General features: G+C 33.5%; 1 protein-coding gene across 1 annotated transcript; it reads left to right on the plus strand.

Annotated features, from left to right (window-relative positions):
- The first annotated feature begins 24963 nt into the window (after positions 1-24963).
- Positions 24964-25766, plus strand: LOC149559848 (uncharacterized). Its single transcript, XM_089827491.1, has 2 exons — positions 24964-25131; positions 25551-25766. The coding sequence occupies exons 1-2, from the start codon at positions 24964-24966 to the stop codon at positions 25764-25766; spliced, it is 384 nt and encodes a 127-aa protein (XP_089683617.1).
- Positions 25767-27245: the final 1479 nt, after the last annotated feature.

Consider the following 27245-nt stretch of genomic DNA (forward strand, 5'->3'; position numbering starts at 1 on the left):
AGGATAAGAGAATTGGCTTCCAACAAGGCTATAGAGATGTGGTTGAATGGCTACAAGCTAGAATCAGTAGTGTGGAAGGTTCTAATAATGATGCATTTGAGCCATAGGTAAATAAGCTAAATGCAATTTATTTCAAATTGAATACTTTACCAATTAGTCTATTTGATGTTAAGTTCCAATATAAAGTGACTATATCTGTTTTAGGCAAGCAATGATAACAATGTGTAGGATGTTGGAATGCAACCTGACAATCCTTCTACACAATCTATGGATGCTGAAGGTTCGTATGATGTGCATCCCAGTGGTGGAGGTATACATTTGCTATTAATTTTTTTATATGTAATTGCAATTGGTGTTTGGATTTAATGTAACACTTTGTATAGTAGTTGTAGAGGATCGAGGGGTCGATGTTCATGACCATGTTGACGTTGAGTCCAAACAAAATGATCTGGTCAGATCAGGTAAAGAGTGCCACAGTTATGTTATTTAAAATAATTAAATACTTGTAAAAATTATAATAAATTATTTTTAATTTAACTCGTTTATTTGTTATTACAGAGGACCCCCCTTTGCAACAGCATAGGAATTTGAGATCATCAAGAATAGAGAATAGAACAACTGATGAGGGGGGAATTGATGATGACACTGATGCTCCTCTTAGAGCTTACATAGAAAAAAGAAATAGAAAGAAAAAAAAAAAAAAAATTGTCATCTACATACCTTAATTGATAATGACTAAATTTTATGTCTCAATGATTTTAATTTTGTGCTTATGAATGTTCATGAATTATGTGTTAATGTAGAATATTGATGAATGTTGCATGTTATCGAATCTAATGTGTTAATAAATGTTATCATGTGATATTTATTGAATGTTACATTTTATTAATGGTTGAAAGAATGAATGAATGTTAGATGTTAAGAGGGAATGTAAAGTGATGTTAGGGGGACGGGGGTGGGGCCAAATGGACTTCCACCTTCACGTGGTTGGCCCTTTTTAGTAGAGAATATTAAACTATTCTCGAAACAAAGTGAAGCTCAATAAGATACTAAATATTTCTCTATTTTGTCCTATGTTTAGACCTATAACACTGTGTCTTGCTAAGACCCCTTTCAAGTGGAAGGACACGAGCATCTTTTAAATAGATGCAAATTTGACAGGATCTATCGATGATTGCAAGTAATACATACTGTGTGTATGGAGGTGCTCCGTATGGTCCATAGGAGAATGCACTATGCAGAGGTGTAGATGTTGTTGTTGGAACACCAGGTCATATCAAGGTAAGTGAGTAGCTTTTATTAACTACTTTCCTAATATGCAACAGTTCATTGGTAAAAAAAATGTTTGGATTTCTTTACACAGGATCATATTGAGAGAGGCAGTCTAAACTTGAAATCATTGAAATTTTGTTTCCTTGATGAGGCTGATGAAATGCTTAACATGGGCTTTGTGGAGGATGTGGAAAACATCCTTGGTATGATTTGTAATTTTGTATTGAAATTGTAACTAATAGACTATATGACTTCTTTTGTGAATGACATAAATTACACGTTTGCTGAGTTTTCAATAAGAAGTGCCAATTTCCATGATGTATCTTTAGCACCTCACTTTCAATGGTTACCTTCTCATGTTTACTTGTTCTTATTCTCAAATTGAATTTAGTTTCAAGTGTTTTTTTTTCTGCAGTGTGTCAAATTATTCTATCTCTACATTTAATTAAGATATCCAAATTCTTACAATCTTGTGATTTGTATAGATTACTCAAATATTTGGTGCTCTGTACTGTATCAGTTTGTGCTTGTTTATCTGGATTCAACTTAAAGTGATCCATATTTCAATGAGCAATGGTTAGTGGTTAACTAAAGTTCATATCTCATGACCCATGTTTTAAACTTCGTTGAACGATATTGAACATCAAAAATATTCTCAATTTTTTTTTGGAAAAATCGACCTTATATTGTGATATTGCTAACAGGATTCAACTCTTGACCCATGTTTCACAAGTAGTGGTTCATAAGAACAAATTTCTCATTACAGTCACTTGTATGTAGTCATATAGTTTGCTAAGGCATTTTTTGATGTTATTTTGAGTTAGGAAAGCTGCTTCTTGGGTACTTACAGGGCCAACACGAGATTTTTAAAGCCAATATGTGAACAAACTCTTCATAGAAAGAGCCATCATTTATAAGCTTTAGCATAAAGTCTTGTTTAAATCTTAAATAGCTTTTGTTTATATTTAACATTTATTATTTAATCACATTTTTGGAATTTAGATTTTAATTCTATAATTTTATGGAACTATTGGTATTTAATGTTTTAATGTTATTTTAATTTTTAAAGTATAATGTTGATGTGTGTTTTATGATTGCACCAACAACAAAATAAAATATGAAGGTATCTTATCCTTTCTTGAGCAAAACCCCATATATAATTATATTGTGAAAGGTCATACATGATTCCAAGGTTCTTTACCAGTCATGTCTTGACTTGTGATAAGTTTAATGGTTGATGTGATATGTTGGTGTCATAAAGGGACTTACATTTAAATTGTTCTTCACTTCCACAATATTGATTGAAACTACATCGCTTATTGCAATTTCGCTATGCTTTTTCTTTGAACAATATAACTGAAGTAAGTGCCCGTTGTGTAAGTCCACTGAGGAAGAGAGGTGAAATGAATGCCCACTATGCATTAAATGTCTTGCACCATGTAAGTGTGCTAGGTGCCATGTAGGTGTGGGCCTTTTCTACCCACATCATTTAATAGATTTCTATACTTCAAAACTTTAATGTATTTCCACTACATCTCTTAATAGTCCCATTTCTTCCTACTATTTTAGGAAAAGTCGAGAATGTGAGTAAGGTTTAGACACTTCTTTTTAGTGCAACAATGCCGAACTGGGTAGAGCAGGTGGGGTTTTTGACAGTGCTCAATGTGGCTTTTTAATTTTTTTTAAAGCATGTACATTGTTTATTTGTAGCAACTACAGTAGATACTGGAACTTGCACTTTTCAAGTTGGTTTCCAAATTTTCTTATTACATGCTAACACTTGATACCTGGTTTTTACCTCTTCAATAGATTGCATCAAAATTCTTTAAACTTGATAAAAAAACTGCAGATCTTGTTGGTGATGAAAAGATGAAGGAAAATGCAAGTGTGAGGCACATTGTTCTTCCCTACTTTTCTAAAGCAAGAGCAATGGTTATACTAGATGTCATTCGTTGCTACAGTAGGTTGGATGAGAAATATATAATCTATGTATTTGGAAATGGTTTTTGTAAATTCTGATTATTGTATTGTCAAGAATCTCTCATGAGCAACTGCATTCTTAATCGGAAGGTAAACTCTTTTTTACTTTTGCAGTGGAGGACGCAGTATTATTTTTATAGATACAAAGAATGATGCATCTGAGCTTGTTGAATCATTTCCTAGTAAAGCTCGTGCATTGCATGGAGATATACAATAGTCACAATGTGAAGTAGGTTATAATAACTCTTAGATGTGAACTGTTTGACTTTAAAATGCTTTGTGCTGAATGAGGATACTTGTTACAAGTGGGAGGCTTGTCAAAGATGATGTTTACTCACCTATTTGTGTATCTTTAGATTCAATAGAATTTTTTGGATATTTTTGAGATATTTAATGTTTGAGATACTTGCACTATTGTAACCAAAGAGAGAACATCATTCAGTTGTGCTCAAGTAATGGTGGTCATGTATTGTTTCATTTCTGTGAAAAAGGCACCATGCCCATATAGATGGGATGCAATGAAAAGTGTGAATTATTAAAATTGTGGAGTTATGGTGTTTTCATTTGGTATGGGATTTTTGGGAGACTGGGTATGTTTTGTGCAATTTAAAAAAAAAGAAAAGATTGTGAATGTATATTACAACCAAAAAACTGTAACATATTGATATTAAATTACATTGTATACATCCTCTGAATAACCTATCAATATGTTCTTTTTTAATTGATGTTTGAGAAAGTTACTAGTTCAGAGATTAGAAATTGATGAGATTATCTCGGGACTTGATAGTGAGAAATAATGTTTGATTGAATGAAGATCATATATTCTATTTTTATCAAGAAGGAAGAAGGAATAATTTTGTTTAGTCAAATATTGAAGTCATTGGCTAAGAAATGGAAAAGCATTTTGTTAGATATGGTTACGGTTTTCTGTTGTGCAACTGCAATCATTGTTCTTATGGCTTGTTAAAGTGGTGTTCAAGTAAGTAGAGTTTTCTCCTTCACATTTGTGTTCGATCAGAAGAGGGTTCCCTTGTTTCTTGTGGCATCTAGAACTCATGAAATGAAAGGAACACTATCATCAATGGTTTTTTACTTTGAAGTTGAAGCATGCATCCTGGCTTGGAGGCACTATAAAGATTGGTGCATTGGTCAAGATAGATGCACAAGATTGCCTCTATTAAAATAATATCCTCACTTAGTTCAAATAATTGAAGTTACATAACCTCAGAAATGCTTGATCCTTTAACATTTACTAAATTTGGACGGTGCATTCACCAAATGGATGTGAAGATGCATTTTTTGAGTTGGAATCTCCAAGAGGAAGCAAATATGTAAGTACTTGAAGGATTTGAATTTCAAGAAAGAAAGAAGTAAATATGTTAGTGTCCACAGATTATCAAAAGCAAGTCAATGCATCTCAAGAGTACAATAGATTATAAAGAAAGTTCAAGGAGATTCCTAGAGAATCAGTTATGTATATTGATCAAATCATTGTATGGGTTGAAGTAAACTCCTTGTGCAGGGTACAACACGGATTTATTAGCACCTTTGAGCTCATGAAATATGTAAAAGTCTTTTAGACAACAACTTTGCACACTTTTAAACTGGACTCATAGTAATCGAATCTGCACAAATTAATATTCTGTATGTGTGTGTGTGTGTGTTGAGCAACTCGATAGAAATTTTTTCATTATAAAACTACAGTGTTAGAAATATAGAAAAAACATAAAACTTTCTTTCACCAGTATGAGTATATTTATCTATATTGTTTAATTGAATCACCTATTGCTTATGAGAAGAGTCTAGTACATGAAATATTTGGTGGCTGAATCATAAGTCAGGTTGTGATTTTTAGGTGTTTATATTTTCAAAAATTTTCGTACTTTGTTAACAAGGATGAGTGAATGTAAGAAGATATCAGAAGAAGTTATTCATATCTAAACATCATCTCTTTTAATATTAGCAAGGGAATAGGAAGGGGCTTATAGACACCTCCAAGATTTACTGTTCATTTCATAAATGGGATTTTTTGAGTCACTTAAACCTTTCAAAATTATTTTTATGCTGGGAACTCTAGGTTATAGTCTTAGAAAAGTATTTTATTCATTAACAATTGCTTCAACCTGGCTTGTAGGTGAAGCACACACAATGTTCTTATTGCTCAAATAAATTTGATCCTTTCTTAGATTTGAGCCTAGAGATCATTCAAGCAGATTCCTTGTTGAAAGCATTATCCCATTACATGGTAGTGGAGCAGTTAGATGGGGGTGTGAAAAGAGATCAATGTGAACGATGCAAAGTAAAAGTGAAGGCTCTAGAACAACTCAAAATTGATAAAGCATCACATGTTCTTGCAACTCATCTCAAGCTCTTCAGTGTAGTTGGATCTAGAGGAAAAATTGACAAAAAAGTAGACTTTGGTTGTACATTGGATCTCAAACCATTTTTTAGTAGTTCACATGTAAGTAGCCCTTACAATATTATTTGCCAGTGGATCACATTTTCACTAGAATCTAATAATATAGTTTTTGTAATATCTACTAGTTTTTAAATAAATTTTGCACATTTGAATGATATTCTAGTTTCTTTGTCTATTGATCAATCATAGGAGGGCAATTTTAAGTACACTCTTTATGGTGTTCTTGTTAATGATGGCTGGAGCACACATTCTGGTTAGTATTTCTGCTTTATTCATTCATCCATAGGAATCTGGCATTCTTTAGATGATAATTGGGTATACATTTGCTACAGTTGTGAAGACATGTTTAATTTTGTGGATCAAGCTCATTATAATTTGTGTATAACAGAATACACAAAAGAACTACAATTTTATGTAGAACCTTTTCTTTATATGGTAACACTAATTATACTGAAGTTGTTTAGAATGATTGAAGTTATTGTTATGACATTTTGTACTCTAGGTCTATTCAGTCAGTGAGAAAAGTGTGCTTTCCTAGAAAGCTTACATGCTTTCTATATACGAGATAAAAAAAACTAGCATTCAAATAGTAGGTGGGTCTGAATCTTAGTATAATCGCTCTAAACTAAAGAAGAGGGTGTCATTGAACATTGAACATCCAAAGGAAAACTAATTACAAGATTCATATGCCACCCAGGTGATAGAAAACATGCATTTTTTCCAAATGATAACAATCTCTTTTAGTGTTGTAGGTGTAAACAAGATACCCCAACAGGTATAAAATTTGTCAAATGTCAATTTCATTTTAGAAAGTCTAGAAAAGAACACAAGTTTTGCCTAGTCATGCAATAAATCCACATCATCAGCAGATAATGATGCTACATTATAGATGGTGCCTCTAACAACCAACGGTATTCAAACAAATAATGTCTTCTAGTCAAGTCATATCATAAGTAATGGATGCACATCGAATGGGTCTAGTAATAATGTTAAGAAGCATGAATCTAAAATAAAGGGAACTGATTCTGTGGGTAATTTTAATATTATGGTTGTTAGACATTCTCGAAACTATGATGTGAGCAATTATAATGAGAACTTTATTGGTAGAAATTCTGAAGCTTATTAAAAAATTAATGGTAACAGATCATGAGAATGTCCAACATTCTACAAATGGTTTGACAGGTATTATTACTCGACATCATGCTACTAAACTTCCAAAAAATGATTAAAATAGTAAACTTGTAGCTGGTGAGCATCTAGAGAATGGTAGTGTGGTCCACCATTCTATAGATAATGAGAGTGAGGCTGCTAAGCTCCTATCCCTAGAAGATGGTTCCTTATTATAGGTGCTCATTTTTTGTATTAATGTTGCAGTGTATATGTTTGTTTTTGAGAAAATTGCTTTTAGTCCTAATGAATCTTTATATGTTCCTTTTGGCAGGGAGGCAAAAATGGTACTTTGCTCTGTAAGGGAAGGGAAATAAATGGGTCATGTGTAAAAGCTATGCATCCACATAGGTTACAGAAATATAGTCAAGAAACTAAATATATTTCTAGCTAAAAGTACCAAAAATAGCATGAGAACAACCACTACCTCGTTAGTAGAAACAGATTGAAGCTTATGAAGCATCTTCCATGTCCTCAGTTTTTTCAAGCATTGTCCTTCAGGGGGCATTTTCTTCTAAGAGAAATGCATATTTTGAGGAAGAAACGATCCAATGAAAGGAAGAAATGCATGAAGTTACAGTGTAAGAAGGCTAACATTTTTCTTAAGCAGAAATGCTCTGCAAAAATGCCTTCTGGAAAAGAGTATCCAGTTGTGAAAAGTTTTGCATGTTAAGTCACTTCTAAGTATCCACAACAATCCTATGGAAATGGTCTGTCAAACAAAATAAATGGTTGTGTTTCTGTGTAGCAAACTAAGACATCAAAAATTATAGCTGGTGTGGTTCAGAATGGGTGCAACATTACTAATGTTTGTGGCTGAAGTAGCAGATTGAATATGCTTGCGACAAGGTTGCCATGATAGCGATTACAGTTGGTGTCGCCGCCATAGCGGCGCCGTCATAGTGCTTGCCATGGACATCGCAATTGCAATGTCCACCTAACCATTGTGATGGCCCTTGCTTCGTAGACATAGCGGCACCATCTCAATGCTTGCATGGACATTGTAATTGTGACGTCCATGCAAGCATTGCTAAAATAGTTGGTGTCACCACTACAGCAACCCCGTTGCCAAGTGCCGACACGTCCTTGTCGTAATTACGACGTCCAGGGCAAGTATTGGGATGGTCACTGCCACAACAACCCCGTGGCCAAATGTCGTTGTGACCCTGTTGCAATGCTTGAGGCAGACGTCAAAATTGTGATGTACGTCACATGCATTGCGACGAGATTCATGCCATTATAAAGTTGTTTCATTGTGACCGATGCATGTCGAAATTGCAATGACAGAGGATAGATGTCGCAAATCGATGCCAAATGTATTAGTGTGAAAAACACACAACAGTGTACAAAAATATTGTTATTTTAAATCATAAGTTCTATATTCATGTGCATGGTTAAGAAGATGTAAAAGAAATTTGTCTCTTCATCACCAGGAAGCTGAGGAGGAGGGCCCACTCTAAAGTCACTTGGTGATTCTTTCTTTTATGGAGTGTGTTTAAGCTTGTTTTTATTTGTATTTTGATTAGTTTAGAATTACATGGTATGTGTTTTAATCATGTTATATTAGTTTATACATTCAATACCTATGTTTTATTGCATAATAATATTTCATATGAATTTGATCTATTATGAGTTACAGTTATCTTTTATTGCAAATTAATTTTGTTATTTTTGTTTCTGATGTTCCTATCGCTAGGAAGTGATAGTTCCTGTCACTGGGATTTCTTTAGTTTTTCATAGATTTAATTCTGTGTGTTGTAGTTGCATTCATAATCCCTCATTTCACAACTATCATCCCTTGATGGCATACTGCTCGGACACCTTTCGCAAGCTTATGCTCTCAGATTGACATGTATAGACCAGTCGGACTTCATCATAAAATTATTAATTGTTTATTATTATTTGCCCCATCATTGGCCTATCAGCCTCCTGAAAGAATAGTATTCAATGTTGTGGCATAAAATTTGGCAAAGGTATGCCCAATCATGATGGTCTTCCAATTTTTGGGGTCAAAAATTAGCCTTGTCTTATGAAACAGATGGATCACATGCCTCGACCAAGCCTTCAGAAAGCTAGTACAAACCACTCTATTAAAGAGTGTGGTGAGATAGGAGCCAATCACTGAGCTATCGAGCTTGAGTAGTTTCGCCTAGAAACCATACCCATCGACAACTCTACTGCATTTCACCATTTTGACAATCTCGTAGATGATGGAAGTAGTAAAGATATCATAGCGAGGGTGTGAGATAAGGTGAAGAGGCAGTTGATCTAGGATTTCATAAAGGGTAGTGGTGTGGGAGATGATGAAGCACAAGTCAATGGAGCAAGGTAGGGTGGATACAATGGGAACAAGGTGCACCAAAAGAGCTTCAAGTCTTGGCTAAGTGTATCGTGTAAGGAACTGCACTGTGAAGCAATGTAAGCACATTTCTTCACACGAAGAAACCAACCGCAGGAATGTAAAAAATATATAATAGCTGAAGCGAAGGTCTCAAAGGTTAAAGTCAAGCGACAGTGAAAGGATTTACAGTTGGCATTAAACCGATAGTTCATAAGGCACTTTTTCTAGTGCTTTGATCTAAGAATAGGGTGGTGGGGGATGGAAAGGAAATCCGACTCCCGCATGGCTATAGTTAAGAGATCAAACATGGAGGAAGCATGGTTACACTAAAAGAAATAATAGATGAGAGGAATCAATGCAGGTGGAAAATGAAGAGCTCCCCATCACCCTAGGCAAAGTGGAAGTGGAAATGGCTAGGGCTATGATCATAAGCAGCCAGGGGGGTGGGGATGTGGGTGAAGGTGTGGAGTGGCCTTCCCCATAAAGGGAAGGGGGGACTGATGAGAGGGGGGAGAAGTGAAGTGCTAGGCACAAAAGAGATAGTATTAAAGCAAGAGATGGGTGATGGTGATGCTACAGATGCAAGAGATGACAGAAGCACCAATGATAATGTAGTCAACCACACTACACCCCCATAGTGTGGCTAATAGGTAAAAGGCTTAGATCTAGGAAAATAAAGAAGGTCATTCAAAATAACTAGATCAGAAGACTCACATAGCTAAAGGAGGTGATAACCATAGATAGATAAAGGTCCATGGCGATCCTAAAAAATATGTCGGAGTCCCAAACTGACATGATAAAATTCTATAATATAGGTCCATTCCATGCCTCAGTCATCTATAGGGGTTCACCATTCCCTAGTCTGTGCATTGAAGTCACCTAAGACACTGTTGTTACCCAAGGCACTGAATCTAGAAATGCACTCAATCATATCAATAAGTGGATCACTGTCCTCGGTATTGTGAATGGCATAGGGTGAAGAGGCTAGTGGAAAGTAACAAATCGTGATGATGGTATCTGTCATGGCATACTTGAATCCACATAAATTTGGCATGTCTATTAGAAATAGACCACAAAAGTACCATTGAAGAGGTTGTCTCTAATCAGGCAGGCAACACCTCGAGGCCCCCACACACCACCTGAGGAGTGAACCTCATCCCTGAAGACTAACAACCATTGATAACCATTGAGACCCAGACTCTCATGGGTCTTAGTGATAGCTAAGATATCTACCGACCCTACAACATCCTAAAAAGAACCTTGAAATGTCAATTTTTTTTTATAGAATTAGAAGTAGTTTGATCTTCAAGATACCACAATTAACCAACATAATAAGTGATGAACCCAAACATAAGAAACTCACCTTCATAATTAAAAATAAATAAATATAAAGTATAATAAAGAAAAAAATTATCTTCATAATTAAAAGAGAAATATATGAAAATTTTAGCAAAACAAGTTTAGCAATTCAGAACATTTAATTACAAAGAGTGGTTGTGCTTTTTTAATTATTTAAAATAACTATTTAGAATATCTAAAGTATGATTTAGAAAGAATTCAAAAATAAATAGAAATAATATATGATAGTTGAAAATACATATAATTGATTTTAATAATTACTACCAAAAGTGTTAAAAATAGAAAAAGAGATAAACAATTTTGCGACATAGATAAAATAATAAACTTTAATTGGGGGAAATTTATAGATATGTGTTTGATTGAAATAAAGTGGAGTTTAATTCTAAGCACCATGAATTTTAGGAAAATATATGAAAATAAAAATTAGGAAAACACTATGCACAAATTTTAACTTATGCATATGCCATTGTAGAAAAAAGTAAGAAGAGATATTACATAAATCTATACGTGAGGTGGTTAAGGTTGTCAATTAACATTTAAAATGTTTGAAATGTAATAAACCCAACCATAATCTTAATTATAATCTCTAGGCCTTGATCATTATCATAAACCATAACCCTAATAATAATACAACCTTACCTAATACTAATTCTAATCATAATCATAATTTGAATTGAAAATCCTAAACCTTAACCCCAGCCTCAAACACCGTAATAATTATTGAAATGAAAATATTAATTAAATTAGGGTTATGATTATGTTTTTAGTATGCTTAAAATTAGGGTTGGGATATTATATAGTAATTAGGATTAAGATAGTACATTAAAGTTTAGGGTTAAAGTTACAATTCAATTGAAGTTAGGTTCATGGTTAAGATTGTTTTTATAAAATGCATGTTTTAGCCTTCACCTGAGCTCTAAATCTTTGTAACCCTAAATCCTATATCCTAAACCCTAATCCTAGTCCTACCATAAAATATAGTCCTAGATGGGAAATCTAATAAAAAGTGTAAAACTCTAATTTCATATTTTTTATCCTTTCATAATCCAAACTATATAATTTATCATTATCCTAAGTGCAAAGTAGACCTTTTGGCCAAATATTTCATATATCTTAATAAAAACTATAACCTTTTCGCTATTTCTAATTAAAGTCTAACCCTAATGCAAACAAAAGCTCTATTTTGACTCCTAAATTTAATTGTAATCATAATCTAAACTCTATTCCTTATTTCAAAAATATATAATCTAAGCATAATCTCTAACTATAATTTTTAACCTATACCTTAAAGTTATCTTAATAATAGATTTACTCCTACCCCTTTGTCAAAACCTAACCATAACATTAACTATAATTACCATTCTGAAACTAACCTTAATCATAAATCATAAATGTAATCATAATCTTAAGCATGCCTTTACTCCCTAAATGATATTAATCATACCTTTAAAATATATCCCTGCCTTTTGCATGGGTGGAAAACAGTGAATTTGACAAGAATGAGTAGCTCTGAATCGACGGATTCTAGTTAAAAAGTTAATTATGCATCTCATTTTTTAACATAAAAATGATTTTGACAAAAACTTTAAAAAAATTGATTTTTTTTGACAGAATTTTTCAGAAACAATGAAATTGGGCTGACAAATTGCATTCAAAAATCCTTCTGCACATGATGGCTTTGGCCTCCAAACTCTTTAAGGTACTTACAATCGTAGGATGATTTCGTTTCTCTGGATTGATGTTGGCTACTACTGCTAGTACCTGCACCATTTGAACAATCCATAATACCATTGGACTTTCAAAATGTCTAATTTTGCTAGAAAATGAAATTGTAATCTACCTCGAGTATTATTAAATACCAATGAATTTGTTGAGTCATGAGATTGATGACCCCCTTGAAGCGATTGTTCTTGTTTTAGAAGAAGAGGGCTCAACCCCTTTCTATTGTGAAAGACCTTCTGCATCCACGGTGAATGGATACGTAGGGACCCATAATCGTAGTGAGCTAGTTTAGAAATTAATTTATTAAATTGCTGATGAACAAATCAAATTGCCATTTCTATTATAGAACTTGCAGAAATTAATGATAGACCTAGTCTATCTTATATAGTTACAAAAAATAATATATAGTCAAAGAAAATGATACATAGTCTATTTTATATAGTCAGAGAAAATGATATGGGCTATCTTGTTTTGAAAAATTTGATTGTATTCGAATCTTCGAGTCATAAAAGATGAAAGACAATCAAATTTTTTGAAGCACTACACAGAAAATATATAAGAAATCATGGAGAGGAAAGGTGAAGCATTCTCCTTTTTGGTAGTCTTCAAATTCAGTTTCGAGAATATTCTCTATGTTAGGAGGATATACAATAATTATATCTCACTCCACTAGCACCATTGGCCTAGAATGTATTTGTTAACATTAATTTTTGTGAATGATTGCAGAAATGTCTGACGAATTTTCAAGAAATGAAGGTGCGATAGACTATGGGATCCAAGAAAAAAAAATGTAGTCATAATGATAATATGTTGTGAATTTTTTTACATTGAGATAGTGATGGGCCACTGGGATTGGTTCTTCACTAAGTTTTGCTATAAATGTGGAACCTAAAACTAAGAATAGGATATACTGCACATTGATGTGTATACATGAAGCAAAAAATTTTGCAGAGCATAAACAGAAATAAAATTTAACAGTAGTACACTGTGCTGTGGGCAAGGAAGTTTTAAACTACATATAAGAATGTATATGTTCAACTATTATTAACTATGTACTGTTTAATACAACGAATAGAAAATAGTACAAAATTTTTTATAGCAATTTACATAAAGCATGTTGGTGATGAAAAGACATGCTATTGTATGCTTTGTTGTATATATATGTAAGGAAAATTTTTTAGCATGACCATTACAAGGTTCATACATGATAATATGACATATATGTTATGTTTTGCTATATAAAGAAGGGTGAACTATGTACAAGAGATGGTCAATGGCAAAAATTGGTGTTGAAAACTTTGGCCTCCCTTTGATTCTGATATATATATAGTGTACCTGCATCAACATATGATTGTTGTTAGAGTTGTGTAATAATTGAATGTGATTTGTGCAGTGAATTATTGTGAATATTTTAAAAGTATGAAGCATATCAGTGATGTACGTGATTGTGGCAGTGTCATAATAAATTAATAAAGAAGAATAAACTAGTAAAGATTTTACCTTCTTGTGTCCTGTTCTAGTTTCACAAGATTATTCTATAGATCATATGTTGGTTATGTAGTGTCCAATTTGTAAATAAGTATGAGTTAACAATTTTTTTTGTATTTGTTCAATTTAAATTTGATTGTGTAATGAGAGTTGTAAGAGAATGTGTAGGAGTGCTTACAGGTGGAGTTTCTCATGTGATTGATGTGATTGTGTGGTCCATTGCAAGTGTAAAAGTGCCTTGAATCTCGAAGTTCTGCATTATGTAGACTGCTGCAGACATGCTTTCTATGCACTTGTCAAATTCAATCTTTGTTAATTCTGGAAAGTAGTCTTGCAAAAGCTTCCCATGTAGACTGCACTCGAAGATGTTGTCTTCTGTTTCGATGATACATTGGAGGTAGGGTTGAAACTGAAATGTTGTGTCTGTTCTACACTTGGTACAGTGGATGTTTGCTGGATCAATTGTTGTTGATATAGATACTATTTGTTGGCAGACTATGCATAGTGGCTAGTATGGTGAGCTATGGACATTTTTTGCTCGTAATATTCCTATCACCTGAAAGCACAATGGTCAAGGTCAGTTGTAATTGATTGCAGTGTTACTTTTGTTGTTAGATTTTGTATTTTAGGTAGCAGTATTTGTTGATTGACCTGTAAATTGGCATTTGCGAGTTGTTGTAGTGAGTGCATAGTGCAGATGTCATTGAGACGATCTATGTATGTGGCTAGGCCCGATCTGATAACTGCTGAACCTCGTGGAATGGTACAGGTGACATTTTTTAGTAGTAGCAACAATGTTGTTGGTGATGTTGTTGACCTGCATATACTTTCTAGGCTTTTGTAGCTGTGGCTGTGGGCTTTTAGGACTATGAACTAGCAAAAGGAAAGCAGATATTAGGAATTGAAATATTCAAATTAGATAAAAGTATTTTGATAGAAGTTGATGTGTTATTTTTTACTTACAGTAGCTGTGTTAGACGACCATTGTCCATCTTCGATTTGTAGCTAAAATTCTGTGGGGTTCTGTACATATGAAGTTACAAGAATGTCGAGACTACCAATTGGATAATTGTTATGTGACTGGATGAGTTGGGAGATTTTGGTGTCAGGTGATAGTTTTTGTTGTTTGCAAACAAGTGGTATTTGTTCAACTTCAGTTTTTGACTTGAACTATATACAGTAATCAACATCTCCTCTTTCATATTGCAAATTTTTTTTCTTGATTCCAAATTTGTGAATGCGTATGCTTGTTCCAGGAGTCAGCCAGTGCAAGTATTTATCAGTCAAGGTGTTGGTGATCTTTGTTGTTATAGTTAGTAGGCCATCTTTTTCTATAAGATCTATGTGTGCAATTGATTATCTTTGTTCATTTTGTGTAGGGTTCTTGCAAGCTGGTCCATATGTAGCTAGGATGTCACCCTCAACGATTGTTGTTGATTGTGCGTTGCAGATGTCAAATATGGTAGTTGGGGAAGTGGCAATGACCTTTTGCATATAATTAAAGTAAATAAGTTAATTTGAAATACATTGACTAGGATAATTGTATGCTGACTAATTGTAGAGAAAGAGTATTAAAGTAGTAAGAGTACTTTCCTCTTTTGTCTATTGTTGTCGGCAGCAATTGGAGAGCTTCTATTTTGATCTATGTCCATTGTCCTATGAGGTGGACCTACAATGAAAATGCATCTAAGATTAGATGATTAATTGTAGCCTACGATATTTTCTTTGTGTTTAATTTGGAAAATAGATTATCGTGTCATTTGGTATAGCATAAATTCGACTGCAACTATAAAGTGATCAGTCCAGTATGTGTCTAGAACAGTGGCTTTTTTTATTTCAATGTCGATGTTATGTATCCAGATGTGGTCAAGGTTGCTTCCTGTTTGTGTTGTTGTGTTTTCTATTGCAATTTTTAGACTATGTCAATGCATGATGTCAAAGAGGTGTGATTTTTTGTTGATGTCTTTAAAATGTCAATGTTGAAGTCTCTTGCGATTAGTAGTTTTGAATGTTTTGGTAAATTGGTGGTGACGGTTTGCATGAAAGTGGAAAGGTCATTTGTTGTTGCAGTTGGTGTCATATATATGTTTGCAATACGCAAGCATGCTTGCAAGTGAAAAAGATCAATTATGATTGATTCGAGGTGTCTAGTTGCATATGTTTTGATATTTTGGACTCTGGTAGTTTTGTTGCAACATGTCAGTAGTCCATGAATTGCATGTGATGGATAGAATTCAAATTTTTTGTTCAGTAATGGCAGTTGGTCAATGTGCTTGGTTCTTGTCTCTTGGAAGAAAAGTACAGCTGCAATATGCAAATCATGGTCATGGTCTATTTCTTTTGCATGTAGTTGCAAGCTACGAGTATTTAAAGTACATATTGTAGTGGTGGTCATTGACATGGAAGAAAGAGTGTAATGTAGAGGCCATTGTGAGCATGTTTGTAGGCATTGCATTTCTACTTTAACTTTTTGAGAAAGTCTAAAATTATTATGGTGCAGTTTGTTCATCAAGTACAATTTTTCTATTTCTTTCACACGCGATAGGGCAGTGTACGAAAGGCCATGTTGATAAACCTTTGTGGGGTCAAAAGCAATAGTGTCCATTGTCAAGCCCTATGCTCTATGAATAGTTCTTGCTGATGCAAGTTGTATAGGGAATTTTGATCATATGACTATGTTTGTCAATGTTCGCATTCTTCTTGTAACTCGTGTCAGTGGTGTCCATGTGGTAGGTATTGTATCTGTGTACATGTGTTGCATTTGTTGTCTTCGCAATCTTCCAACATTAGGATCATTGAACTTGATCCAGAGGACGTCTTCATTGTTGTTTGTATGTAGTTGGAATGTCCCATCAGTACCATTGACCAAGCCATCTTGTGTGTCAAAGTTGCCTGCTATAAGCTCAACTAGGATCCGTGGTTTGATGAATATAGTGGATGGTAAGCTTGTCGATCAATTGCTTCAAATTTATAAAGTGTTGTTGGTAGTAGGTCTAACATATTTTTGTTGTTCTCATCAATAGCAGAGTTGAATTGGAACAAATGTGGTAATTTTGGATCTTTAGGTATAGGTCTATAGCATGCTCTATTTATGTACAAAGTGTCTTCATCTGTCTATTCTGAGGTCCTCATACGGTTCAAAACAGAGAAAAATTGTTCAGTTCTCTGTCTAATGACAATTTTCAAGTTATAATATTTGATATTGTCAGTCCAAAATGCATATGGAATTTTATCGCCATTAATTCTTGGTTGCTTGAAAATCCAGCCATCGCATACTAGTTGTGCTTGGTAAAAGTCACCACAAAATATGATGTCTATGTTTCCAAATGATTGAGTTGGTGTATGTTTTATTTGATGGAGTCTTTTTTCTATATTGTATAGAGTTGTTGATCCTATTAGTGATGTCTCATTGATTAAAAGAACTTGAAGTTCATCCACCCTCTTGCTTAAGTTGTCAAGTGTATCTGAGTCTAGTGGTGTGATGTTTGATGAGCTACACGGTAGATGGAATATCGAATGTGCGATTACGCCTCCTATATTGTATGCAGCCTTTCCTGTCGATGCTACAATGATGCCTTTTTGTTTTAGTGGATCACTATGCAATGTTCATCATAGAGACGGATCAAAGCCTCATAGAGTAGCTTTGTTGTAAAGGTCTTCCCAGTTCCTACTCCTTCTGTTAGGAATAAGTATAGTGGTTTGTTTGGAAAAAGTCTTTTTCTCATAATTGCATCTTTTAATATTTCTTGTTGCTCTCTATTTAATTTTCTTCACATTGTGTACTATTCTTCGATCCTTTGTAAGAACGGGTGTGCAATTTTTGAAAATAATGGATTATGAGCAATTTGAATAGTTTGGTTTGGTTTGAGTTTTCTATTGTGCATTAAGTCATTAGCTAAGTCATAGTGTTCTTGTGTTGTTGCTTGATTGTCGGATTGTAAATTTGGAAATTGAATATCATTGTTGCATTTTCAGTATTCTCTAGTTCCTTTTGTGCATCGTCTATGTTACCCCATGCATAATCAATTTGTGCATTGAACATTCTCTCAATCTTATCTATTTGTGTCTTTTTAGCATTGAATCCATCGACCCATGTGTTGTGTTTTGATAAAAATGTTTCCTCGTTTACTCGAAAAGGTATGTACAACATCAGTTTCTCTCTACAGTAATTTTGATAGTCAATGTGTAGATTGTATTTCACAAAATGTATAATTTGTGCTTTTCGTCTTTTTTGGAAACTCGTTGATTTGTTATAGTAGAGTGCAATGTACTCGGCAAGTGATAAATTGTCTAATGTCACTGGCCTTGATATGTATTTTTCTATTGCAGAGGCATACATGATATTTTCAAAGTTGTCATGTTCTTTACCCAATAGTTTAGGACTTTTGAGCATGACAACTTTGCTCTCTGATGGTGCAGTGTTGATAAATACGATTTTTCTTGATGATCTGCATAATGTCAATGACAATGCAATATGGACGGCTTGCCGGCTAGACATTTGTTGATAGTTTAATAATGCATTTCCAAGTTTGCTTATGAATTCTGTTTTATTATCATAAGTAGTTGTTGTATGCTTGCGCAACTATTGGAAGGCTAATGTTGTTTTTGTGTCTTGCTTTGTCATATAAGAGCAATAGTAAGATGCAACATCATATGCATCTAGCATGAATTGTGTATCAGTATTTGCATACCATAATGATGAAACTTGGTTTGCAAATGCATTTGTCCAGGTGTCACTTGGGTCTCTTTTTAGTAACAACGCTCTTCTTCTTAGTCTTGTCTGTAGCATTAAGATGTAATTGTCTTCGGTTGTGTGAAAGTCATTGAGAAATTGGTCAAATGTAACATCTTTTGAGTATTTTTTCTGCTCAAGTTGTTTGAAGAGGTCTATTGCTTTTTCTTTGATTCTTGTATCTGTTGTTGATAAAGGCTCTAGAATAGTTGTTTTCCTCATTGGAGGCATAGGGAAATTGAAGCGACAAGTTGATGTCCTATATTTTTTGCAGCTTCTTGTGTGATGGTGCATTTGAATTTTGACAACGTTTTCATCTAATAGTGTAGAATTAAAAGAGATATATTTGTCAACAAAGTTCTCGATTTCTTGATTTGTAGATTGTCCATATATGGGTGCATTTTTAGTCCAAATCACAAAATACACATGTTCTTTTCCTCTATTTTGGAATTCAGTGACAAAAAAGTAATCTAACACTTTGCCAAACAATTCTGTATTTGTTAACATCATTCTACGGAATGCATTGAGCCAATGATTGAAATATCGAGTGCATAGAACTAGATTTTGTCTTATTTGAAAGTCTAGATTTCAATCTTCGACAGGTTTAGTCTCTTTACAGGTATTGCTAGGATATATATTGTCTAAAGCTTGTACTAGTGGAAGCCACAAGTGTTCAACACTTTTCAATGTGGCAAAGAATGTTGGCGGTCCTAATTGCCTTATCATTGCAAATAAATTTTTCCGTGTATTGTCCAAGTAGTCAGGTGATGTACGAATACTCTTCAATGATCTGAAACCAATTGGCAATCTTAATATTTGCAGGGGTGCGGACATCTTTTGCAAACAAATTTTTATCTTTGAGCTCAGCTTTTCTTATGCAAACCCATGCAATTGAAGAGATTTGTTGAATAATAAGTTTTATTGCTTTGAAGAAAATGTTTGTAATATGTGTCACAAAGTCATTATCGAAATGCATGAGCTCCCATTTCACTATTTTTTGGAGCAAGGAATTTGACACAACGTGTTGCAGTCTTGGAAAACCATAGAACAGAGTTGGAAAGTTCATTTCCTCTGAGTTTTGATCTTGAAATATTCCAGGAGGTTTAATTCCTTTAGAAGGTGCAGTCTCAATTATCATTGCCTCAAGATATTTGATTGAATGTGTGTCATTGAACCAATGGATAAGTGATTCAGAGATTGGTTCGTTACTTAGTTCATCATTCTCATTAAAGTCTTCTATTTCTGCATTGTCGAGACATGTTTGTTGTTTTTTTTCCCTTAGAATGGTGTCCCAATGCTCATCTATGGTAACATTCTCTCTAATATATAAGGGTGTAGTTGCTAGAGTTGATAGCGCATTCATTACACACAAGGGTCTGACATTGCCTTGTGCATATGCATTTTTGTATTGTAGTTTTCGCTTCAATCTTATTGCAATTGTTCCACTGTCATCTAATTGTCGAGGCAATACTCATTGCATTTTATCAATATCTACAAGCACATTGATTATTGTTCCATTTAGCCCGTACTATGACCTTTTGTATCCTAGTTGTCTTATTTGGGCAAACGCAATGCACAATGACACGAGTCTTTCTTCTAGTGAGGTTAACATTTGCATTGCATCGATACGTCTATTTCTTTGTATTCTCCAAGGTGCAGCAAAAGGAGGAATGTTGCCAAATACAACAGCTTTGAAACATTGGGTACATACCAATTTGCCAATTTCAATTTTCTTTTGTTTGTGTGTTATTGGAAGGCAGTTGAAAGCATCAAGAAATATTTTGTCAATCATTTGCGTGTTTTTTTGGAAATGTAATGTTTCACAGATGTTGGATGGGTTTATGGGTGTGTCATTTATGATACATTGGTATGCTTTAATTAATTTTGAGATTTGTCTATGCGCTGAGGGTTGTTTAGAGTTCTGTCCGGTAGTTTGATGGAAATGGTGGCGAAGTTTGTTGTTTGTTTGCGCATTTTCAGGATTTTGTTGCTTTCTATTTTGTTGAAGAAAACTTATGCTCCTACTATTTCGTATTATGTTTTTGAGGGAATGCAATGAATGCCTACTTTTTAAATGACCTTGTTGTGTTTTTGTTATGTGTATTGTTGAGAAGTTGATAGATTTTTTATTTTGCATTGTAGGTGGTTGACTTTTTATTATGGAAGATGATGATTCTTGTCTTTGGTTTTCATCGGTTCCTTCTTCTTTTTTGCCACTATGGATTATTTCTTTTAAGGATCATAGTGAATATTGAGTATTTCAATTGGTTGGTGTTGGTGTTTGTAGCTGTGTATGTTGTAAGATATCAAATGATGCTTCAGCTAGTGGTGTAGTTGGCCTAGTTTGTAGCTCGATAGATGCTGATGATGTGAATTTGTCATAACTATTATGGAAATCCATTTGCTAATGGAGTTTTGTGAAAAGAAAAATTGGCGTATTGTTAATTGTTCTATGTTGAACTAACTGGAAAGAAAGGTGAAAGTAGCTACTATGATAATTATTTACAAAAGTTTCAAAATATCCTAAGAAAAATGAACTAATGCATAGAAAATTCAATTGTTGAGTAGCCAAAAAAAAACAATTTTGAAAGAAATTATATTCTATACTTATTATTTGTAAGTAGATACTGACATCATTATTTATGAAAGTTTCAAAATTTCCTAGCAAAACTGAACCAACGTATACATAATTCAATTGCTTATCACAAGAGATAGAATAATGTTGAAACAAATTTTATATTATTATTAATATCTCAAAGCTTAAAGTGGTTTGTAAAACACTCACTTGATTACTGACTATGTAACTTGTTTTGCTTGAAAGAAGATTGTCTTTTATGCTTCTTGTTACTGAAAATCTTCTTGCAGCAAACTTTGTACCTGTGACCTGTCTACATAAAATCATTCTGATCAAAATACTTGAAAATTTATTGGATAGTTCAATCATAGTTAGTAAAGGTATAAAGAATACTAGATGGATAAATCAAATAGAATCAAATTTTAAAGAAATGAACAATATTAAAAAATAAATAGATTGTTCATATTTTTAAAAGGAAATGAACCAGCAAGTTAGACAGTAAAATAAAAATTAACTTAAAAAGTTATAAAATCTAATTTACATCATTAATTAATACTAGATGGATAAATCAAATAGAATCAAATTTTAAAGAAATGAACAATGTTAAAAAAAAGAAAAGGTTATCAATATTTTTACAAAAGAAATGAACCAACAAGTTAGAAAGTAAAATAAAAATTACCTTAAAAAGTTATAAAATCTAATTTAAATCATTAATTTTATATATTTTTTAATTAATAGTTGGTTGAATGTATTGTTAATTTTCAAACATTTTTTTTTTTAAATGTTAAAATATATCATTTGTAAGTTGACAAATTGACTTTTGTAAAGTGAATAAATTAATAGATTAATGAATCTAATATTATGAAAATAATATTTTTTATAATCTAAACTACAGTGAAAACTATTAGATAGAATTTTATTTTAATATAATATAATTATTTACAAATTTAGTTATTAAGTAAAAACTAAGTTAAAGTTAATGTATGAATTATTGTAGAATATTAATTAAATTTTAATCAAATTAACTTAAGATAATTATATCTATATTAATTATAACATAATAGAAGTATCATAATTACAAGTAGACTCAACTTTAATGAAATGTCCTACTTGCAAGTTAAAAGTTTGGGTATATGTTATTAATATATTTTATTTTAAATTTTTAAATTTTTAATCAATAATCTTTATAGGAATAATCTATGACCATTAAATTGAGTTGTAGTTGATTAATTGAAATTATTTATATTGTGTTTTATTATAAATAGTATATTTTTTAACTGTATAATTTGCACATATTATTCTTGTATTTTTAATTATGTGAATAAATTGGAGTGTTATATAATACTTTGTGGATTTGTGAAATTCAGAGGATGATTTTTTCCATCAGGGGCGCACTCTATAAAAACATAATTAGCAACCTATACATGGAAACAACCATCGTGTAATCTCATTTCTTCATAGCGGAATACCATACTTTGAAACCTACCAAAATTTATGCACCCAAAAATCAAGATCTCTAATGAATGCCAAAGTAGGCATCCCGCAGGCATAGACTAATACCCTAAAGGCACAAATCCTTATGCGGTAAACTCAAAGACAACTTTTTTGCAATATCAAGTGTTGTATAGCTTGTATGCTCCCATGTGGTTAGAGTTCTATATGCAAATTGGCACGTGGAGGAGTATAGCAGGCCCATCAAGCCGAGAGAAGTTATGAAGGAAAATCCTAAGCATGTTTAGGGTTACCCAGTTACCAAGGTGTTGTTCAAAAGATTGTTGTTTTTCCTCCTGAAGCAGAACCATAAAGAGAAAAGATCTATTTCCTCATTCCAGCCTATGGTCTACAAAAACAAACAGCTCACAAGCCCGATTCCATTGCTAACAAACCCTGCAAACCCTATTCTCTCCAAATACTGATTCATACTAGCGCATATAAGGATTTTTTCTGGGTCACATACTCAATCCAACAGCTAATCAATCCCTCTTTGTTCAGACCAGCTAGAATGGAAATTGAAATGCCAAAAATATCAATTTTTGTTTAATATAGTTTTTCCTAACCATCAGATTGGAATTCAAAGCTTGTAATGAAGTATGTAAAGCTAGGCAATATTGAGAGGAACTCGAAAAAACTTGAGAGTCCCCATACAAATTTTTTGTTTCTTCAGAAAAGTTTGGGCAAGAAAAATCCCAGAAGCCCTAACTTTTTACCTAGAGTCATAGATTTCATTGATTAGAGCCAGCAAGAAAATCTGATTTTCTTATCAATAATAAAACTTTCTGAGCATTAAAACAACTGAAATTTTTTAAAAGCTTCATTTACCAAATTATAGAACTTTTGCTAGAACGAGTAACACTATTTAGAAAGTGCGGCAAATAGGTATCAAAAACCCTAGATTTGTCCTTCTCAAGGAACTAAAGCTCAAAATATCACTTCTCATCAAAAATCATTAAAAATGGTTGTAAATGAAGAAGACAAAGGTAAAATGAGATTTTTCAGATTTCCATCTACGCAATACAAAGAGGCAAGCATTTGTGAAATCAAAAATCTTAATAGAACGAGACTTGATAACCTGAACAAACAATTTCATGAAATCCAGAGAATTAAGCTCTACAGCAGAATATGAAATGAGGGAATTACAATCGAGCCGACACGAATGCCAATTGCCTCAAATGCGCTAATATCGACCTTAGCTTTCACATGGGGGAAAATGATCCTATTAACATTCACAGCGAAGACCAAAAATCATTTTCAAGCACACCCACACATAGATAAACCTGTCAACAAGAAAACGAAGGAAGCAAAAAATCCTATACAAGTATGTAAATTGCAAGACTCGTCGTTCATACCTCTGTTTCTCCAAATTGCATGGAAACTGCTTCTTCGTACTTTCAAAATTGGCAAACATGTTATGCTCTTTATCCATCTTGACTGTCGGTGGCTCCTTGGCTCCGTGATGTTAGCGTAATAAATGCTAACCTATCTCCACTGTCCACTACCCTACCATCACATTAATGAAAATTAAATTGCCTTTGCAACCGACATTAGTCTCATTTTTGTTCAATAAAAATTTTCCAAAAAAGCCAATAAACCCCAACAAAATTGCTCTCGGCCAATCATAAATATGAAATTAGCAACTGATAATTCCATTTTCTTAATACAGTTGCTTAAGCCTTATGATATGACATCTGTTGAGTACCAAAAAAGAAATAGGGGGAGTGAAAAAAAAACATTAGTTCCTTGCCTTTTAAAAGGCAGGGACTAATAATACAATTTATTATAGATTAAGTATATAGTTAACTATAAAAAATATGATTGCTACTAACTTTTATATATATATATGCAATCCACAGATATTCTTGTCCAAGACACCTCGAAATATATCTCTTGACTTATTTTATATATAATATATAAAAACTAATATATGACTAGTAATATATACCTATTTCCATCACCAAAAAGGGTCAATACAGCCATCAAATTCAAGACTTGAACTAGTAATATATGTCTATTTTCATTCACCAAAAAACACAAAATGTAGACGTTACAAGGGAAGTCGATAGTCCATGCAAAAGACCTTCCATTTTTTCCAACGGCAAAGCAGGGTGATCCGTACGCCCTAATTATAATATAACTATCAGTATTTGAAACGCATGCGTTTCAGATTCTCCCCACAAAGCCAGGAGCTCGTTTCGTAGAGCCTGGAATGCATGTAGACCGTCCCCTTACGATATCTTTGTCGTCGACATTGCCCACTCACGTCTTATCCGCGTGATGTTAACATTTATTTCACCGATATATATATGCCACGCCCCAGCAAGCCGCGTCAGTTGTTCGTGAAATCCTATAAATTGGCCTTCGTTCAACACTCATTTTCCATGTAACTTTTTCTGTCTTTGTATTTCTTGACAATGGCGGATTCAAACGCAGCAGAGCATAAGGATCGCGGTTTATTTGGCTTGTTTGGGAAGAAGAAAGAGGAGGAGACACATCAGCAGCATGGTGTTGTCGTGGAGAAGAAAGAAGAAGGAGGACTCATGGGAAAGTTCCATCGTAGCAAGAGCTCTTCTTCAAGCTCTGTACGTTTATGCTTTCGTTTCTAAGTTGAATAGATCAGATGGAATACCAATGTGCTTGGATTTGAATCGATTTTTTAACCCTTCTGAAGTGCTTGTATTACGCAATAGCTGAATTAATTATGGAGCCCCTGTTGTTCACGGTATCCTGTTATGGTCTCTCTGTTTTTGTTAGGGCGTAGGGTTTTGTGTTACTGAGCGGTGATCTTTTATTTGGCTTTTGGAAGTGCTATTAAAATTTGACCAACAGATCACAATCCCTTCATCTTTTTAGATTTGGTTGCATTTTGTTCCACCTTTTGCCTAACCAAATATTTCAATTTTTTGTGTTCTATTGAAATTCATCCTACTTTACGTACTTTTATTGGTTAAATGATTACACGGATCGGTCTCTGATCTGTTGAAATGCTGTGTGTGTACAGTCCAGCGATGAGGAAGAAGATGAGAAGGGAGAGAAGAAGAAGGAGACAAAGAAGGGTGGATTGAAGGACAAGTTGAAGCTTCATGGAGACAAGAAAGAGGAAGAAGAAGACGGTCATGTGAAGGCTGAGGAAGAAGGGGGCGAGAAGAAAGGGTTGACGGAAGAGATCAAAGAGAAGCTCCCTGGAAACCACAAAGAGGGAGAAACAGAGCATTGAAAGAGCACATGAATTTTATTTTTTGGGTTGTTTCATCTTATAATGAGTTGTGTGTAGACCATCTTCTGGTTTGAAGCATACTGTGGATTGTATGTATGCTGTGTTTTTCTATATATAATAAAGAGTGTGATGGTGTTGGTTCTGGTTTGTAATTGCAATGTTTCTAATGGAGACGCGTTTAAACAATTTTTCGATAAGAAATTTGGGCCAGCAGGGGCTAACCAATATAATTTGTTTATTTTAAAACATGAAGTTAAAAAGTTTGATCACATCATGGTGCTTAAGGAGACGGGGAATGCATTGATAGGTTTCAAAGGAACTCAACTTATTTATGGATAGATTACTCAATACGTATGAATAGTAGGAATTTAGCACTTAGATTCATAGGTCAAATAATAACTGAGGAATCTTACTGTTATAGATATCAGTAATATCTTTTCATCAAAAGAAAAAATTGGCTCTTACTATCATAGATACCAGTACTATAGCAAATCATATATATATATATATATATATATATATATATATATATATATATATATATATATATATAGGCTTCTGGATTGTGGGCAACATTTTTTTATATTTTTTATTAATTCAAAATTTATTCCAACTTATTTGACTACAAAGTCAATATTAAATGGACATGCAGTCTTCTATTTGCACAAATTAAATATTATATTATATTTAAGTATTTAAATATAAATAATATGATGAGTTGATATATTGAAAAAAAAACATAAACTTTAGTTATTCTATTTAAGAATAAGCTTAAGAATATACATAAATGTTATTTTTAATTAAAATGGTAAACTACATATTTCCTAAGTAAAAACTAATATTTAAACTTTTTTTTAAACATTTACTTGTATATGGACATGGTTAGAGGTGAGATGGAAAAAAGGGAAGGGAGAGAGATGAGGTAAAGAAATAAATAGGATATCTAGGGCCCAAAATAAATGGAGACACTGATGAAAAGAGGAAGAATGAAGGGAGGGAGGGAAGGATGAAGATAGAGAGAGAGGTAATAATAAGAGGGGAAATGCTAGAGAGAGTGAGACAAGGGGGGGAATGAGGGTGAGACATGAAGGAAACACCAAAAGATAGGATCAAAGACAAAAGACACATAAGAGAAAGATAGTAGGTGGTAATAATAGGAGTGGACATAATAGATAGAGAGTGATAGAAGGGGAGAAGGTATGATATTTGAGGTATACATGGAGAGAAAATGCTATAGATAAAGAAACATGAGGGAGGGGACATATGTAGAGAGTGAGATAGATATAGAGAATAAATGGGGGGAAGATATTACAAGAGGAGGGGAGAAAGAAAGTGAAAAAAGAGATGAAGGGGGGGGGGGGGGGGGGGGGGGGGAGAGAGAGAGAGAGAGATGCATGTATGTGTTTAGGAGAGTAAGAGTTGTGAGGTAAATATATCTATGGTAAATAGGCAAAAAAAATGGTTAGAGGTGGAAGGAGA

This window comes from Cupressus sempervirens, chromosome 4 (genome assembly GCF_028749045.1).
Source record: "Cupressus sempervirens isolate cs-2001-9-10 chromosome 4, ASM2874904v1, whole genome shotgun sequence".
NCBI classification, from domain to species: Eukaryota; Viridiplantae; Streptophyta; class Pinopsida; order Cupressales; family Cupressaceae; genus Cupressus; species Cupressus sempervirens.